Source organism: Myotis nattereri (assembly GCF_964212035.1).
Source record: "Myotis nattereri genome assembly, chromosome: 11".
NCBI classification, from domain to species: domain Eukaryota; kingdom Metazoa; phylum Chordata; class Mammalia; order Chiroptera; family Vespertilionidae; genus Myotis; species Myotis nattereri.
Genome location: NC_138086.1, coordinates 24,361,245 through 24,380,904, shown reverse-complemented (window position 1 = coordinate 24,380,904; position 19,660 = coordinate 24,361,245). Strand labels below are relative to the sequence as shown.

Genomic DNA, 19,660 nt, shown 5'->3' with positions numbered 1-19,660 from the left:
CTGGACATTGGGAAACTCCAGTTATGTTTTCCTTATGGCATCATAATTCTCCTGAACGGCAGATTTTCCCATACTTCTCTTAAACAGCAGGTTAAAAAAAATAATTCCTATGGTGACTATAGTATTGGAAAGTTGCTAAAAGAGTAAAACTTAAAAGTTCTCATCACAATACAAAGAATTTGTAACTATGGTGGCAGAAGTTAGCTAGATTTATTGTGGTGATAATTTTTCAGTATATACAGATATTGAATCATTATGTGGTATACCTGAAACTGATATAATGGTATATGTCAGTTATGCCTCAATTTAAAAAATAATTGCTAATACCTCATGCCATATCCCAAATTTCCTCCTCTTCCATTAAATATGTTTTCTTCATTAAGTAATTTTATTTTAGAATAGAGTGTTTGACATCTTAAATGCATCAGTGGCCTATCTCCAGATTCCACATTTTCAGTGGTATTTCTGTTTGGAAATTTTCCATGCCATGTCTAATGGTATGCATCGTGCCCATTCTTGCACATCTCCCCTGTGTTTCAGTTTGTGCTTCACTGTCCTCTGGCTAGAATTCATACATTGACTTTAAACAATCCTTGGAAGATGCTCCCGGGAACATAACTGCATTCAGCACCTGTGGGCCCAGATTACCGCTCACCTGGATCCTTTCAACAGCCCCCTTAATGGTTTCCCCGCTGGCGTTCTCCCCTCTTTCTAATCCATCCTATACACCAAGACTAATCCTGTTACTGAAATACTGTTTTTCTCGCACTCAAAAACCTTTAGAGTCCCCTCCATCCTCCCACAGGATGAAGTCCAGACCTCCGACAGCCAGGTCTTCCTGTGCTGGTTCCATTCCTTCTGGCCCTCTTCCTGTAATTCCCTCTTCAACTGGACACTTGCCCCGGTCTCCTGTCTGCTCTCCTCTGTACCCCTGTTTATTGTGCCTTTTCTTATAGTGGCCTTTGTCTCATCCAAATCCTACTCACCCAGCCTTCAAGTTCCAGCCCAGCTGCAAAGCACTGTCCTTATATATTACGTTTTATTATGCTTGTTTGTTTATACGTCCTGCGCATCGCCCTCCACCCCAGTTTGTAATTTCTGGGAAAACATATCATTTGTAAGCAGGAATGGGTTGTTGCTCATTTTGTAGCTCTCTCTGTAAACTGGAGCTTTAGGACTGTGGTTTATTGTCAGTATGTGAGGTGCAATGGCCTCTTATTGATTGTATTCTACCATGAATAGCACAGTGTCAGAAGCTCTTTCTAAGATAAGTTTCCCTGTGTGCTTGTTGGATAAATACATAGGTACATTAAGTTTATTTTGTTCTTAAGATGGGTAAATTATTTTAGCATTTAACTTAACATGTGAGCATGCATATAGGGATTGGCTTATTTCTTCTGGACATGAAATACATCCCGAAAGCTCCAGAGTCATTCTGGGCTGTCATGACTTGTGTGGTTTGTTTAGATCACGGTTAGTGCTTAGTTAGAGTTAAGTTGGTGGCCAGGGCATTCTTCCAACCAAATTGGAGAAGTTCTCCAAAGTGTTCCAGGAACTATTTGGAGAATAGATCAGTTAATGGTTTTATGTTGCATCTCGAGGATGCAGGCCACCTCAGGTGACAGAAAGCTCAGGACAAAAGATGCTCGTTGCAAAGATCAGCTAAGCAGCCTTTTTACAAATATTCAGCCAGTTGTCAGCTCTTCCTTGATCGTACCATCATTGCTGCTTGCATTCGTCTGACAACAGGCGAAGAGAATAAAAGAACAAGACAGGGGCACTTGGGAGGGATTTTCTTCTGCGTCTCAACCAGGCTTGTCACGCTGCAGGGGCACTGTGTCTGGTGTTAGTAATCTCCTATGTCACTTGCAGTTTATTATTACTAAAATATAAACCTATTTCTTAGAAAATTTTAAAAATTTTTCAGAAGATTACAAAATGTCACTTAGACTCTTCTTTCAGGAAAGTGGTGGAGGGGTGTTAACTTGCTAAATGTCATTGCACTACTTGTTTTCAGTTGCAGATTAATAGCAGGTGGTGGCCATTTTTCAAAGCAAACAGGCTGTCTTTTTAGTTCAGTTAGAAAAAAGCACTAATTCTTTACTGTAGCCTGAAATATTCTGTGCAAGGTGACAGATGGCAAGGATCACAAAACATTCCACGTATTAGAAAATAGCTGGCTAATATTGTAAATTTTTAAAGGACCAAGCCATAACTTGGAGCAAAGTATTTCTTTTACCAGACATAATTGAGTTTCACACCTTGGCATTTATGCTTAACATATATATCTATTACTTTCAGTGAATGTATTTTCCTGCAGCTGTTTTGATTTGTGGTCTGTAATATCTTTGTCCACTTCTGCAGTACTCATGTCAGATAAGAAACGTGTATGGAAAAGAATCGCATCTCAGAAACTCTGTAGATGGTCACCCATCACCCATGCAAATGCATGCTTGTGCTCCTGTGTTTGGTGGGGGGTGGGGGCCTCAGGTTGGTGATATGATGTTGGAATAATAAAATTTTTTGGTTTTGGACTCTTGCTTATTCACAGACAGGTTTTTAAGAATATTTGAGATATTGTTTAGTATGCCAACATGAAATGTGAGTCAAGGAAACCTGTATTCTATTCTTAGCTCATGATTAACTAGCTTTCTGATCTTATGAGAGTATAGTTATTTCACGATTAGATCTTTAATATCTGAGTACCTTGGATTCTAAGGTATATGCCTCTTTCAAAGGTGTAATGGTTCTTTTTCCTTTTTTTCTGAGTATTTTTGATAGCCTATAAATATGGCATTAAATGTCATTAATGGTTTGTCATTAAGAACATAGTTTTGCATGCATTATATTTGCACTTGGTTTAAGAAGCTGGGGGGGGGGGGTCACTTTCCATTAAATTATCATGGGCTGGAATTTGATCACTTAGCCCCTCAGTCTGAACAGTTGCTGGGAGCATTCTAGCATATGATCAAATGATGGGTGAATGGAAATCATACCCACAGGAGGAGGGTTTTTAAGCCAAAAAGATAATATATAATTAAAATGAGAGTCATAACCATAAAGCACACAGGATATCATGTCAAACAATTAATAATACTCTGACCGCCCATCAGGCAAAACCAAAGCAAAGTCATGAAGTTGCTTTTTGCTCTTGGGTACAAACATAGAAGGGTCTACCTGGTGAGAAGCGCTGTGTTCACGAGACAGGGCTTCAGCTGTGGGTTTTAGGAAAGTCTCTTGTCTGCAACTGTTTGCTGTTGTTTTTTAGCTGTAAAATACTAAAAACTAAAGAGGTGGATGCAAAACTGTACTACTTCACATTGCTATGTGGTGAGGCTTTCTCGTGTGATTATGTAATTTCAGATCTCTAAAAGTGATTAAGGATGTTAAAAATTGTAAATTAACATTTTGATTACATCCATTCCTGAGTTTCTTCGTAGCAAAGTTCTGGTGAAAGTCACTCCCCAGTGTTTGAGATTTGGGAGTCATCTGCTTCATTGTGGTCCTTCCACACCTGTGTACAAAAGTGATGAGAATAAAGCTACATCTCAGCTAGCCTGGCCCTTCCAGTCGGGGGTTAATGGCGTCTTCTCAGCCATCTTGGCCCAGGACCTGAAGTGGCTTATTTACAGCCTACTCGTGGGCTCTGTTGCTTTCCAGTCGATGATTCATGGTTTGGGTGCATTCTCTTCTTTCCGTTCCTCCTATCCGAGACTTCTTTCCCTTCTTGCTTTGTCTAGGCTTCGGTTTAATCCCACAGCCTCATCTCTTAAAATATTTTCCTTGGTCAGGTAACCTGGAGGTTTTATACAGAGGATAAAGATTTTTTAAATTCCCTCGCTATCAGGTTTGGGGGAGAATGGGATGTTATAAAGGCCAGGTACTTCTTCATACCTTCCTTACCAGTAGCCATTGCTGAGAATGATTTTAAAAAATAACTGTTATTATCCTAACACTTTTCTAAATTTAATTTTTCTTGGAATACAGGGGAGTCACACTTACTTAAGGATTTAGTTTTAAATTATCATGTGAATTTTATTTGTCAGCTCTACCTCAATAAAGCTAGAAAAAACAAGATGAATTATTTGAGACAAAGATTTCTTTTGTTCAAGTTTATTTTTAAGAATTCAGCACTGGGAGTTCTGTTATTGGATTAGTTGGTTTCTTTAGTTGAGCACTAGAGGAGATGTTGGTTTTCATTTGAGGATTTGTGAATGAAAACTATCTTGAACCAATAGAATTCCACTCACTGGGAAGAGATGAGTGAGACCCCTCCTCCATCTAGGAGGACCTGTGGGACGTGACACTGACCGAGCCATCCCAGGCTTCTTCGGGGAGCAGGTGAAATCCTGCACTCTAGTTACATTTTTCTCTTCCCACTTTAACCCCAGTAGTTGGGTTCGCAGAAACTATATGTGCACATGATGCGATTGCACTGAACTCTCCTCTCTAAAGCACCACAGATGGGATGAGGATGCCCAATTATTTCTGAACTTAGTCATTTTGGGCAGAAAATGAGAGCCACTGGGATTTGGTGAGCAGCAGTGAGTTGAACTTGTTTTAGAAATGACCCCTTTCACCCTCAGTCTTACCTCTGAATCTGCCAGGTGGTGTGAGGTTCAGGCAACAGCCCAGTGAATATTGCAAAGCAACAGAGGGAGCTGAGCCCTATGGATCCTCCAGTCCTTGTAAGCCCACCGCTGGTGCCGAGTCAGGCAGAGAGGGAGCGTCGCTGCTGCCACAAGCGTCTGCCCCTGGCAGCCAGGTGTCACCTAATCAGGATATTTCCAAATGCTGTTTAATGTGTGCTTGTAGCATCCTAGCAATTTGGCGAATTTTCTCTGGCCTAGCCATAGAGTCAGTGCTGAATGGAGTAATAGAAAAAATGGAATGGTAAATGTAATGCATAACGTGAATATTAGTACGATCTTAGGTATTATTTAGTTCATCTCCTTAAAGTTACAAAGAAGAAAGCAGTCCCAAAAGGGGGAGTAGCTTGCCAATTTCATGAGTTTGCAGCCAAACTAGAATTCTAGCTTCAATTGTCTCATGACTTTTCTGTTGCTTTTTTTGCTGCATAGGATTTCTGATTCAAATTGTACTAGTATTTCATAGGTCCAGTAGGATTTACTCAGCCCAGCCTACATAAGTGAAGCAGTTCTATCTGGAATTGAGGTATACAAACAGATATACCCCCATTTTTGGTTTGCTGGTTTACTTTCTGTTCAAACTGGAAGCTGACGTTTAAGACCTGCTTAAAGTTCATCGTCATCATCATTTGTTTTGGGTTCATTAGCAAATCAGAGTATGTGGAAGCCATGGCGTGTGCCTTCAGCCCTGTCTCTAAGAGAGAACTTTCTGTGAAAGGTGCGTCGGCTGCTTCAGCTTTGGGGCCCATCTGTGTTCACCCCCAGCCATGCTCTCTCCATGCTAACAGTCTGTGGGCCATTCTGCTTCACCCAGAATCCCTCCAATTGGCACTTTGCCTGGGGCTCTCCACCAGCCTGGCCAAGGTTTTCTCTGAGCTGCACGGGTGTCTCATAGGTGCCAGACTACAGCATAGTCCGAGGCGCTCTCTGTTCCCACTCCTCTAGCCTATATCCTTACCCCTAACAAATCTCTTGTGATTCTGATTCTGTCTCAGCATCTGCATCCCAGAGGACCCGAACCGATATGGTACACAGTTGGCTCTGGAGACATTTTTAGAATATTTTGCATTAATTGTTACAGGAAGTCTTTAAAAATCTCTTTATGTTAAGTAGTGTTGAAAATAACTACACATGTATGAGTGATAATTTTTACATTTTCTTTCCTTAAAGTCAAGCCAATGTGAAAAGAAACAAGGTCGGAGCAATGGGAAGTACAATGCCATCAGGAGTTAGGAGCCCAGATGAACTGTCTCCCTGACCTTAAAGAATTCCCTTAGTCAACAAGGAACCTGGAGCCTCACCTACTGCCTATAAAATGAACTAGGTGATCTCTGGATTTATTTATTTTTTCTCCTAGCTCTGAATGTGGAATAGATTGCAAGAGAAGAGATTGACTGGCCAATTGGTCCCAGCAGTGGGAACATTAAATCCACATTTAAATTGGACAAATACAAGCCAATACAAAGAAAAGGAATTCAGAAGCGGTGCAGTAATTATCTCCATGTTGTTGTTCAATTTATTTGTCAGACGATTGGTACAAATATCTTCAACAGAGAGTGCAGTTTAACTAGCATCTCTGTGTTAAAGTGCCTCTGTGCCTTTTAATCTCCATCGTAAAACAGATTATATATACATGCTTGGAAATGGAAGCATTGTTCTCCACAATATGGAATAAGAAGAGAGAGAAATTTTAGTGTAATTGCGCCTTAAGTTACGTAATCTCAAGTGCTTAGTGCTCCTTCCCACCCTGCACCATATCAGCTGTGATCTAGGGGTGAGGACACTCTGCTTTTACATGGGATGGTAACACCCGGTGGTTCATAATACCAGTCTATTCTGCAGCTGAATTTGATGATAAAAGCCCTTTCTGCCCTAAGTCCATGTGAACACATGGTAGTTTTATTAAATATGACCCTTTTTACTGCCTTTTCCTCTTGCAATTATAATTCTTATCCGCATCTGACAGAGTCCTTATTTATTTACAGAACTCGGTCTTTTAGAACTTTTTTCTTTTTAATTGCTGAATTTGATTCAACAGGGCCTTTTCTCTTAGACTTGAACCATGTTTACAATTACTGTGTCTTTCATAAACGTGTAGTAGCTAAAGCCCGTGTCATTACAGAAGATCAAGCTGCTCATTTGAGAACTCTGAAACCCTAACAGTTCGGTTCACGTTTGATGCAGCATTTATTTAATGTTTATGCGCTGGGTGTCATGATGGGTGCTTTTTTGTTTTTTGATTTTTTTCATGGATGATGAGCAAGAAGCATACAACATGTGACACTGGACTGATGAGGTGATACATTTCAGCACCTTTCACGGTGAAATTTCATGTTGAAATATGTTGCTTTGGAAAAGGGAATGCAAATTATAATGGAATCACAATCTGCCTGTTTTCAGGAAGGATATATACATTATTTAACAACAGGTTCGTATTGTCCCTGTCCGAGCAGGAGAAATGTTAAACTGTACCAGTTCAGGTCAGCTGATAGCAGTTCTGCCTGAACTGAACGCAGCTGCTTAGATTTGGAATCGTGTAAGTTCTGTGGACCTGGGTTCCATTCTTACAGGGAGCCAGAGGGCAGATAGAGCCATTTTATGCGTTTACTACTTAGGTCAAGAAAAATGAATTAACATTTCCAGTTTCTTCTCTCATCAGGATATGATTCACTACTTTACATGCAGGCGAGCAACTCTTGTTGCTTTTATTCATTTTACCTTCACAGCACAGCCCTACTACCAAGTTATAACCAAGTGATAATGCAAGCATCTCTCCAGCCCAATTCCACCATACAAACAGCTAGTTGCTGAGCAAAAGTGTATTAGCAAGCAGGTCCCAGATGGCTCACACAGCCCGTTCTGTAAAACAGTGAAGTTCAGTTCTCTGTTCCTTCAGTGCTTTCTTTGCAGGAAAGTCACCGGAGGCAGGTGAGGCTGTTGATAGTTGGCCCCAGCTAGCAAGCTTGTAAGCAGTGGTTCTCCACGGGGCAGTTTGACTTCTGGGAGGACAGTTGGCAAAGTCTGGAAACACTTTTGGCTGTCACAGCTCTTAGTGGGGAGTGGTCCCGGTGTCAGAGAGGCCAGGTATGCTACTGAACATCCTACAGTGCATAGGGCAGCTCTTCACAACGAGAATGATCTGGTCCAAACATCAGTGGTGCCAAAGGTGGGACTATCTGTCTTGTCTGTCTTAAATCAATGGCTGGATGCGGGACTGGAGAGGGGTCTGGCTGAGGCTCTGTTCCTCAAACTAAAGCTGCAGGCATTGTTCTCACAGCTCCTCACATTCCCATAGCCTGTCACCAGCAGATGCAGGAGTCTCTCTATAATATGTTGCCTAATCCTTATGTCTTGTTCATAGTTTTCATTTTACTAACAAGAGCCTATACCTAACACTTACCATGCTAGTTAATGAACCATTTTCACTAAGGAGGTCTCATTTCCAACAGTCACTGTGCTAACTAGCAAAGCGTCGTTGTTGATCAAGACACGGGTGAGTGAAGCCCTGTAGAAGCCACCTCTGCTTTTTGGACTTCCCATTTTGAGCTTCTAAGCAAGAATACTTGCTGGTGCTCATGGATTGTGGGTGGATTGTGGGTTCCCGGGTAACATGCTGGCAGCGCCTGGCTCAGAGCTTCACCGAAGTGACCCGAAGTAGCACAGACATGTCGTCCCACCCTCGTAAGCTGTCGTATGTGAAACAGATCACAGATGCTATGACAGGTTTGTTTCCCAGAAACTGCGACTACAAACTCTTCCCTTCAGTGCCCTTTATGTCATTTTGGCTGCCTGTCCTGAGTGCTTCCGATGTAGAAGGCACAGACTTGGGTCACGCCAAAGATACAGACCGAGAAGAGCAAACCTCCTTTCCTGTCTCAGGGAGTTTACAGTGGAGAAGGGGCCAGTGGATAACAACCAAAAGTCCAAAACAGATGTTGCAAAGTTGTATCCGGTGCTGTCATAGGAGAGGCAGCCGGGGGAGGACTTTGCAAATGCTACGTTCAGGAAGTAGCCTTCGAAAGGGCTTGTGGAACATGGATGGGGGCGCAGTGGGTCAGTGCATGGTCACGCGGTGACTTAGCCGAGCAACAATGGGCCTCCGGTCTCCTGAGTCCTCATCAAGTGGTTTCTAGTTATTGTGCTAATAACTTCTGAATTAAACCAGAAAACGGGAGAACTAATTTTTTGGTTTAAGTCTTTCCTCTCTAAAGCTATGGAAGAAAGCTTATAAAATTATTTTTTAAATTTTACCTACTGCTTAATTTCGCTGCTTCTGTCAAGTACCATGATCTGCACAAATGTTATGTGAGAACCACTGGACTATTTAAAGCAAAGCGCCACTGGGTTGCTCTCTAGGTGTTCCCACAAGTGGTAGAGGACATGCTCAGAGGGCTGTCCCAGTGTTATCAGTATGAGAAAGTTGACATGTAGACCAGGTTCTTGAAGATCTTTTGGAGAAGACAAAAAAACACATACAACAAAAACAGAAACAAATGGATTTGCTCACATCCTGGGGACTTGGGTATGAGTTCCAGATTTAGGAGTAAGAAGTCTATTGAAAGAAAGGTCTTTGTCTTTTCATCTCTTGGTCTCTATTCAACTTATATCAGACATTACTGTGTTAGTGGACGTAAGTGTGGTTTAGCATTTCAAGCTGGGGTTTCCTCATTGCTTCTGCTTCTGCCTCTTAAGTTGTTGAAAAATATGCTAAATCTGACAATAGATTGGGTATCATTTAAGTTCATCTAGATGAGCTACCTTTTGAAGGTCACCTTCTGGTATGGTTTGGAAAACAGTGCTCCGCGTATAATTCTTTGTTTATTAACATGATAAAGGCTCAGTGAACCCTAAGTGATTTCTCATTTATAACAAAGTCTAGTATGTAGCTAATTGAGTACATGGCTACTTTAATTATTTTGTTACGGCTAATTGATATTCACAGTGATCATGTTCTGCAGCTTCTAAATGTAATATCACCTTACAAGTTTATGGTTCAGCCCCCTTGGATATTTCAGTTCTCTGTTTAATGTCAGCATATAATTTTATTAGGTTCCTACATATTGTCCCTAATATGTAATTCTGACAAGTAATAAAGCACTTTTCCCAGCTCTTGTTTGCCTATGTGAATTGTAAGATGGATGGATGGATGGATGGATGGATGGATAGATAGATGATAGATATCTTGTCTGCCACAGATTATCCATATCATTTTGAAAGGTTAAATCTTTCCCAGTCCATTATATTTGTGTTTAGATTTGTTACAAGGTTTAGAATGACAGGAAATGAATTATAAGGATTTCCTATTTATATTGATTTACAGTTCTTGCCTTTTTTCAATCCTAGTAATCTCTGGTTTCATAATATCATGCCATAGAAAACTGAACTGGTTCCTGCTTTGTTTTCTACCTGGAGCTGTTAAAATTGAACCCTGACATTTCAAGGAACTTTGCCATTTAAAATGTACAGGCTTTTCCATAGCACAACATCTTTCCTTAACACGCCTTTACGTGGTGTGTGAAGTAACAGTACTACTTCTGAGCTAAGAGATTGTGATGTCACGGGTTCCAAATGCCATGTACCCAGAGGGAGAGCTATCCCAGTCCCCAGGAGCAGCCAGGCCTAAGGGAGCTGAGCCACGATGTCAGAACATTATGGCTATGAAGGTTTTCCTGGGAGTGTACACAGGAAGGTAAAGCTCTACCGGCACAATATGCCATATCCGTAGTCCAAGTTGTTTTTGTTTTTCTGTTGACCTTTTTATATCTTGTTGTAAGCACTAGCAAGTACATTTTCAAAATACGTCCTCTGCCACTTTGAGGCAGATCTGCTTCTCCTCTTGAAAAAAAGAAAGCATAGGCAAAGATAAGTGGGTTTTAAAAGAAAAATGTAAAACCAACAGTGAATGAAGAGGAGAGAGGAGGTTGATAAGTACACAAACTTGTCAATCCTTTCTGAAAAGAGGCAAGTCTTCAAGGAAGGAAATCCATGCGTACTTCATTTTGAACCTAACTGCCAACAAGTCTGTGTTCTTAAAGAAAACTTGATTTTTTAATTTTCTTTGTTTCTCTGGCATATGGAACGTTCTAGTTTTCCATCATGACTCAACATAAGCTCTTTCTGCCATGGTTTCAAGCCCAATCATTTCACCCTAAATCTAACAGGATCTGAAAACTACATCAGGGCCCATTTTGTGTGGTAGGAGGAAGAGCAAACAGGAGGTGGGGAAACTTGTATTCATTTTTCCTGATAGATGATTCTGCTAGAACAGGAAATGATGTGTGATGCTGTTTGTGTTTATTTGTTCACTCACAGTGATTCTGTATCTGCTAGACTTGCACATAGAAGTTTTCTTTCCTTGCACATGGTGTCCTGCTTTTCCTTGGGTCGACTGTGACTCTCCATCCTCGGCAGCTATTAGCTTAGTCAATGTATTCCAGGCTTATTTAAGTTTTAGGATTCATATTGTGTGACTTTCGCTCCCAGCATCACATTAACTGTTTCAAAGCAATGTGCCATTAAAGTGTTGTGGCCACGTCTCTTGCTTTGTTGTTCTCCCCAGCGATCTCAGACTATTGATCCTGCTGGCCATCTAGGGAAAGATTTATGATGTTAGACTGTGGTTGGGTGTTTTCAGGTCTTTGGAAGTAGTTCCTCTTTAGTGTGCCTATCTGATCTTCTGGCGTGTTGCATTAAAGTTTCAGAGATTACATTTGGAAATATAAATGAGTGTGCTTTATTTAGGTTGCAGTCAGCCCCTCAGAATTAAACTTGTTGGTGTAGCCCCCAGTAGGCTCCAATAATACTGTAGTGTTGAATTTTAAAATAATCTCACTGCGCAACTGTACACGAACAAAAGAAACACTTAGTGCAAGTGTTTTAGGAACCATGGTGGGTCATGCATGCATTGAATGGGAGAGAGAATCAAGTGTTAATGCATTAAGGACTTAGTAGGTAAAATAGTTTCCATGCAGTAAATAACTCTTCAAACTATTGAAACCATTTTTTTTTTTTTTTTGTCAACGTGATTACTTAAGAGCTCACACTCTCAGCTTCATATATGTTTTCATCTCAGTCAGGAATAAATCTATGTGATATTAATGTTTAAAAAATATTTTTCTTATTATAGAAGTAATGATTGTTCATTATAGAAAATTTGGAAAGTGGAAAATAGTCCAAATAAGAAAAATATCCCACTAAGCATATCATATCCACTGTTAACATCTTAGCATACTTTTTATTTTTTCCATGTCTATATAACTACACACTCAACTCTCTCTGTTCCTCCCTTTTGCCTCCTAACTCCTGTTTCTTAGCCAAATTTAGGAACTTACTATACATGCTATTTTATGGCCTGTTTTTACCCCCATATAATATTTTGAGTAAAGAAATCAATTATTCTATTAAAACATTATTTTTAATGGCTTTCAATGTTTGATCATTATGGCTGGACTAAACTGTTTATAATCAATATCTTGTTGTTTGACCAAATCTTCTTTCTTTTTTTTTTTTTTAAATATATTTTATTGATTTTTTTACAGAGAGAAAGGGAGAGAGATAGAGAATTAGAAACATCGATGAGAGAGAAACATCGATCAGCTGCCTCCTGCACATCTCCCACTGGGGATATGCCCGCAACCCAGGTACATGCCCTTGACCGGAATCGAACCTGGGACCCTTCAGTCTGCAGGCCGACGCTCTATCCACTGAGCCAAACCGGTTTCGGCTGACCAAATCTTATTTACACACCCCTCTGTCATTCCCACTTTTTTGTTGCTGAAAATAATGCTGGCTGCATTTTCTTAGAGGTAAATCCTTGTATGCTTTTCTCAGTATTTCCTAGGATTAAATGCCTAGAAATAAAATTGGCCAAGTGATAAGCAGATTGACAGTAATAAAGATAGATACACACATACATCCATATATTTATATGTAGATATTTTCATAAATTCTAGTATGCTTTATTTGTATTCAGTATGTAGTGAAATTCATTCCTTGCAATATTAGTTCTACAAGTTTTCCACCACCATAATCAAGAAACAGAATAGTTCCCTCACATCAAAAAATTGCCTCCTGAGTGCCTTGACTACAAAGTATGTTTATTTTTTATTTAGAATATATAAAGAAGCAAAATGAACTAGAAACCACCCTGCTATGACCTCTGTTGATATTTTTGTTGATCTTTTTCCTTCTTTCCTACAAAAAAGAAAAAGGTCTTTTCTGTTTGTAGTTTTGTGGAGGTTTTTACTTAGTATATTTGGAGTATATTTATATTTAATAATTAGAGTGGGTTTTGTTTTTGTTTCTTTGCAATTCTAAATAACCCAATTATCTACGTCTCTGGATATTACTATAATTACTTAAGAGTTCTAAAAATGGTGTCTAGATCTCAATGAATGTGTACACTTTGTCTAATTAGATTTTGCCAAATTGTTTGAAAGTAGCTATACCAGTTTACATTCTGACCAACTGTATAGAAAAGCCTGGTTTTCTATATCTTTATTAATATTATTTTATAATTTTGTAAGTTCGATAGATGAATAATGGTATTTCATTATTTTAATTTTCATTCTTTGACTTCTTCTGGGGTTGAGTTTTCTTTTTCCGTGTTTTTTTTGTACTTTTGGATGTGATTTACCAGTCTATGTCATTTGTGGGTGGGGTAGAGGGCTTATTTTTTAAGTGCTCTCTATATTAGTAACATTAACTCTTACAGCTACATGTTGGAATGTCTTTTCCTTTTTTTCTCATTTGCTTTTTATTTGGTTTATGGATTTTTACGTTTTATGGAGGGTCTTATGGTAAGTCCATTCGTTTGCATTTGCTTTATTTTTGGAGTGTCTGTTGAATCTAGAAAGGTCTTTTCTCTGTAGGTCAGATATATAGTCGTGCATATTTTCTTCACACTTAGCTTTGTTAAACATTTCCCATTAATTTTTTCCTTTTATATTCCTGACTGATAGCAGGCTTTTACTGTGTTGTACCAAGGAGCTGTAGATTATGTACTTACATGTTAATGTACTTTTATAAAATCTTAATATTGTATTTGTGTGTGTTTTTTAATCATATGCTTTCACATACCATGATCTTTTCATTGAAATCTTCTATTTAAAATAATAGCCCAGTCACATTTAAGCAACTTAAGCAAAGCCCTCTTTTCCCGCTATTGCCTTCTTTGGTTTGCATTTTAGGTAGATATTATGCATCTGCTTTCTTTCTGACATTAGGAAACAGCATACTTACATTGCTAAATAACTATTTGCTTGTTTTTAACATGCTGCAGGACATTGAAGTCAAAGTAAGTAGCAAAACAACGACATGCAATGTGCAAATGGGTTCTCTTAAACTGAACCAAGTGGCAGTCACCTTTCTAGGAGTTGAGCCAGGTGATACTTGATCACCTTGCAAAAAAATAAAAAAATAAAAAGTCCGTGGCCCAAGGATGGGAATGCCAAAATGTATCCTTTCATAATTTATTAAAATTCCTGGTCAAGTGTATATTCAGCATTCACAGAACAAAAAATATGTTTAAAACTTTCCTAACTTGAGGTGATATAGGTACATGATATGTTTTTATTTTGTTAAAAAGACCATAAATTTAGATGTGGGAAAAAAGATTTTTAAATTAACTTCATTATTTTTATTATTATTGATTTTTAATTATTCACATAAACATTTATAGTAGTTTTTGGTCCTCTCTCTAAAGATAGCTGCTTCATAGAAAAGAAAATAGACCAATACATGTATTTATATTCAGGTTTCACTGAGTAATTTAAGGGTTCCCAATTATAAAGTTTATGTATACAGTGTTCCATAGGCATTTTTTTGTTGTTTAAGAAAGGTTAATAACCATCTGTCTTATGCCCAGATTAAAATCAAAGTTTTATTGTGTAAAAATATTAATGCTTGAAATTACTCTCCAAAAGAGAAGTTAAATAAAAACTGTCTCTGCTGTATTATGATGCATTTGGACAAAGTAGGACACAGCTGTTACAGTAAAAAGAAAATGAAAAAACAATGCAGACTCATTCTTTACATTTAAATACAGCAATCATCATCCTATTAATGTTTTTCTATGGCAGAGACCTAATAGTTTGCAGAAATCTTCCGCTTTGTGTACTTATTTCTAATGTAATTTATACTTGACTTTTGCTTTGCTGTTGCTTTTTCCTAATATGGTATATTCTTCATTTCTTTTTATAGGCGAGGATGCTGGAAGAGAAAGATCGAGTGATCAAGAGGCAGGATGCATTCTACAAAGAGCAGCTGGCTAGACTGGAGGAGAGGGTATGACTATTTCTTGTCATTGATTCTTCTATTACCACATCTGCAGCTTTCCCGTATATTTATTTAAAAATCAATAAATGAAAACTGTTACTGTTTTTCCTAGTTAAAAAGTGACCAGGAAGTGAAGAAGCCAAGCAGGGAATGTCATTTCTACCGTGATAGTTTTGAGTATGGTGGTGTTATTGGTTCATTGATGCATTTTACCACTCATAAACCTCCCTCAGATATTTTTCCTTAAATGCTTAGAAAGTGCATGGCCTCTAGGTTACACAGTAGAGTGCTACTCATCATCATCATCATCATCATCATTATTCATAGTTTCTTTTTTTTTCCATTAAAAATTTAAGTGAATATATTGGGGTGACATTGGTTAATAAAATTATATAGATTTCAAGTGTATAATTCTGTTAGTGTTACTCTGAACTCAAGCGTTGACTAATTGAGTTTGTTCTCAGAAATGATAGTGTTTTAATGGATATGTTGTCTCTGTGAAAACTCACTTTCACTGCATTTGTGGCTAAGAAATGAATGTCCCTGTAAAGAGTGGTGGACAGGAACCCCACCGGAGAGTAATTTCAAGCATTAATATTTTTACAGGAGCTGAATAGTAGGACTTAGGGAGAAGAGTTAGGAGGGGGAAGAGTTGAGGTGCTACCTGTAGTTAAAATGGACTTTGAATTGATAGAGTTGCAAAGGAGGGAATTAAGGCTGAAGCAGAAGGTAAGAATGGGACTTCAGGCATGTAACCAGTGCCCCTGTGCAGTGAAGTAGATTTGCGTGGAGTAATTTCATACAGAGAACATGATGTTACCAAGTTAGCTTTCTCTCCCTTTGATTGAGACTCCAGCATTTGATTTGTTTAGAATAAAGTGTTTACTAATAAAGTAGGTAAAATAAGAAGTATATTCTTAAGCCCCATTCGATACAATTTTTATATGTTGAAGATGTTCACCCATCCCTGTATGTCACTGAACTCAGTGATTCTTGAACGTAGGGACCGATTTCTCATTCTTTCAGCAGATACTAAGTACCTGATGTGTATCAGGCCCTGGTCTAGTGCCAGAGATATATTATTGAAGAAAATGAACTAAACTTCTGTCCTCCTGGAGCCTAATTACAATGAAAACCCAGTATATATATCGTGTGGCAAACTGAGACGATGTGGCGAACAATAAAGCAAGGAAAAGGGCGACTCAAGGCCTAGGAGTATAGATTCGGGTTGGATGGAGGGGAGAGCCTGTGTAAAATAGGATGGCAGTGGGAAGAGGTCTGCAGAAATGGCGGAGCCCTAGAACCCCGGAGCAGGAGCGTGGTTGGCATGTTTAGAAAGGCCAAAGGGTTGTGGGCAAAAGAGTATTCTGGCTGCTGTCTTGAGCAAGAAGCAAAGTCCTAGGAAGAAGTTACGACAGCGACTCAGAAAAGGGACGGTGAAGGCTTGGGCTGAGGAAGGAAAGAAATGTGTTTGGGTATTTCAGAGGCAGAGCTGAGCAGATTTGCTGATGGTTTTGGTCATGATTGAAAGAAAGAGCTCAAAGGTACTCTAGGTCTATGGTTTTTACATAGGATGTAAATTACATAGGATGGATTCTCCACAGGGGAAGGATTAAAATACGGTTCTGGGTGTGTGAGGTGGAGGAAATCAGGTGTTTGATTTGGGATATGTTAAACGTGGGATATTTTTTAAGACATCCAAATAGAGATGTTAAGTAAGCATAATGTGGAATGGCTTAGAGCAGAAGTCAGCACATTTTTCTCTAAAGGGCCAGATAGTAACTATTTTTAGCTTTGCAGACCATGTGTGGTTCCTGACATAGCCCTCAGCTGTATCATTGTAACGTAAGAGCAACATAGCCAATATGTCTGTGAACAAATGTGACAGTGTTTTAGTTTATTGAAGTTTGAGATAATCTTCTTTTGACACCACCTCCCCCCCCCCCCGCCCCCCCCAGTGCATCTGAAAACTGAAACCTTTCTTATGGCTCCACTGAAATGGCTGGGTGGCCAGTGGAATTGACCCAGCGCTGTAGGATGCAGAACCATGGATTAGAGCACAGGCTCTGACACCAGCTGGCTTGGATAGGAACCAGCTTTTACCTGCTCTGTATCTTGGAGCTCCTTACTGAAACTTTGTTTCCTCAGCTATAACATGAGGATATAATGATGTTACTTCACTAATTTGTTGAATGAGCCGATTTCGTAGGGCACCTGTCCTGGTGTCCAGTGCCGAGTAACCACTCAGTGGTGTTTCCTGTTTTACTGGTCCTTCCAGAGCACCCTACCTGCCATGCCTAGCCTCTGTTAGTGGAATAAAATGGGTGGGAGTGAAGGTCTGGAGATGATTCACTCAGCATCTGCTTTCTCTGCACCCAGAGATGGTTTTCTTTGCCATCAAATATTACTATGCTTGAATTCATGTATTTTCGAGTTTTGCATTTGTATCTTTTGAATTTATTATTGATCACTGTTAGTGGCAAGAAAAGGCTCTGAGAAATATTCACCCATTTCTCATAAGTTCACTGACTTGATGCAGGTGATTCTGGACTGGCGTGAGGAACTGTGGGGAGGTATTCCTGGCAGATTAAACCGGCTGCTCAGCAGCTGACTTGCTTTTGGCCTCAGGTTAGGTCGGACAAGCAGTGTGATGATATCAAATCACTGTAAGTAGTGTCTTCTTGTTTAGGCAAAATATAAGTGATTTTTCCCATTTGAAGATAAGTCTTCAAAGTACTTATTGAGGAATTTTTACAGAAAACTGATAAGCACCAGTGACCTGAGACAACTCCTGATGCGGAATAACTACATTACTATTAGTTAATACTTAATAAGTCCATGTTTAATGGCATGTGGTCAAAGGGATGCTGGACTAGGGGTCAGAAGGCATGGCTTTGTCATCTGCTCATATGACAATTTCCCTAATCTCTGTGGTTTCTGGTTGTATAAATTAGTGTGGAGACTAGTCTGTTCTTTGCTCACCTTTGTGAGTTATTGGGGGGACCAGATGAGCGGATGTATTTAAATCTTGAAAACTGGGGAGTGTTTAACACATATAGGCAGCTGCCATTAAAAAATATGTACTTTCTTTCCATTATGTATAAGATATTAATAATCATAAAATTACTTTATTGTTATTCAACATCTGGTATCTTTGGCCCATTTCTATAAAATCATGTTTTTGTTTGTTACTGCCATTCCTAAAGTATCTATGTTGAAATTTGTCCATTTAGGATTTCATCTAGGAATATTTGAGAGACGTTTAGTTCCCCAATGATGAAGCATTTTCTAGACTTAATGCCAAGGGTTGTGCAAAGGGTTTTTCTTGCATTGTGATGGTAGTGAAAATACAGTGCCTACCCATTTCTGTTAGGGTATCTACACTCTGTATTAAGAAGGCGTAAAAGCACTGAATCCAGTAGTACATAACATAAGAAAAACATTTTAATCTGATAACTTGCAGAATCGTCTAACTTACTATGAAATTCAGGTTACCTATGCTTTAAGAGTGCATATAAATACATTTTTTCTTTATTTTAACCAAATGAAATGTTGAAAGCATAAACTAGATACCACCTGTTAAATTACTAATAGAGAGGGGATGTGAGTCTTTTACAGAATCATTCCAAGGATGATTTTTAAGATCTCTGTGTCATCAGCCCATCAGCTGGATTAACAAACCCAGTAACTGTATATATTATCACTTTTTGATGGTTCATAATCTTATGACTTGAACTACTAATTTCCATTGACCTGATGCAGACTTCTTTTGAGACTATGACCCAAGTCCACAGAGTATGAGAAGCACATTCAGTTAGTGGTTCGCCGGTTGGATCTGTTTCAGTAAACTCTTTACCAATTAGATATTCCCTTGTGTGAATGGAGCCTTCCCCTCCCAGGTGTTTATATTGGCTAGTTCACCAGGTGTCTGAGATAATTTTCTCTTTCACTAACTTGTGAGGCATAATAAGTATAATTTAACTGGACACCAATTTCACACCTCTTAGAATCAGTGTTCCAATATTCTCTACTGAGAAAAAAGGTCAAAGCCATTTGAAAGTTTTTCAGGTCCTTATTTCATTATAAATGTTGCCAGCATTATTCAGCAACATTGTCATAGATGTGAAGTAAAGTTTGATATTTTAAGAACATTAGAGAATCGCATGTGGGTGTGTGACCTAACAGACTCGAGTGTTCATTCCCGTTGGTGAGCTGATGAGAGAAGTCTCTTAAATTCCCATGTCCCTCAGGCAGTTCTCTACAGACTGGTCTCTATGATGCCATATCTTATGACAACTGAAGTTAGTTATCTGTGTTTATCTTGTAAACTCCATGAGGGCAAAGGTCATTTTTTTATTTCTGTGTTTTTCACAGCTCACATGTTCTAAGAGCACAGTCAATGAATCCTAGGTTTACTAGGCTTATCCCATAACGTTATGTCTGAGCAGTTAGTGTAAGTTTTTAAATAAAACAAAATGCTTAGTATCTCCTTCACTAATGATTTAAATAAACAATTTAAATCCATGAGAAAATCAAGTTTAACTTTGAGTATCTGGCTATTTATAGCAGCAGCATCCTAGTAGCTTACAGTAACATTTATTGAGCATTTGCATTTGTGCTAGGCACTTGGCATAGATTATGTCATTTTATCTCCACAAATAATGCTATGCAACTGCCAACCCTGTTGTTTAGATGAAGATCCCAGGGCTTTAAATAATTAGCCCAAGAATGTACCC

General features: G+C 38.9%; 1 protein-coding gene across 2 annotated transcripts in view; it reads left to right on the top strand.

Annotated features, from left to right (window-relative positions):
* The window catches only part of CHCHD3 (coiled-coil-helix-coiled-coil-helix domain containing 3), a 256,325-nt gene that overhangs the window by 157,648 nt on the left and 79,017 nt on the right, over positions 1-19,660 (top strand). The window contains exons 5-6 of one of the 2 annotated variants that reach the window (XM_081101974.1): positions 13,930-13,944; positions 14,850-14,933. In XM_081101974.1, the coding sequence (XP_080958100.1) occupies positions 13,930-13,944; positions 14,850-14,933 (99 nt within the window). The remainder of the gene's footprint in view (positions 1-13,929; positions 13,945-14,849; positions 14,934-19,660) is intronic. The other variant, XM_081101975.1, reaches the window with a different exon arrangement.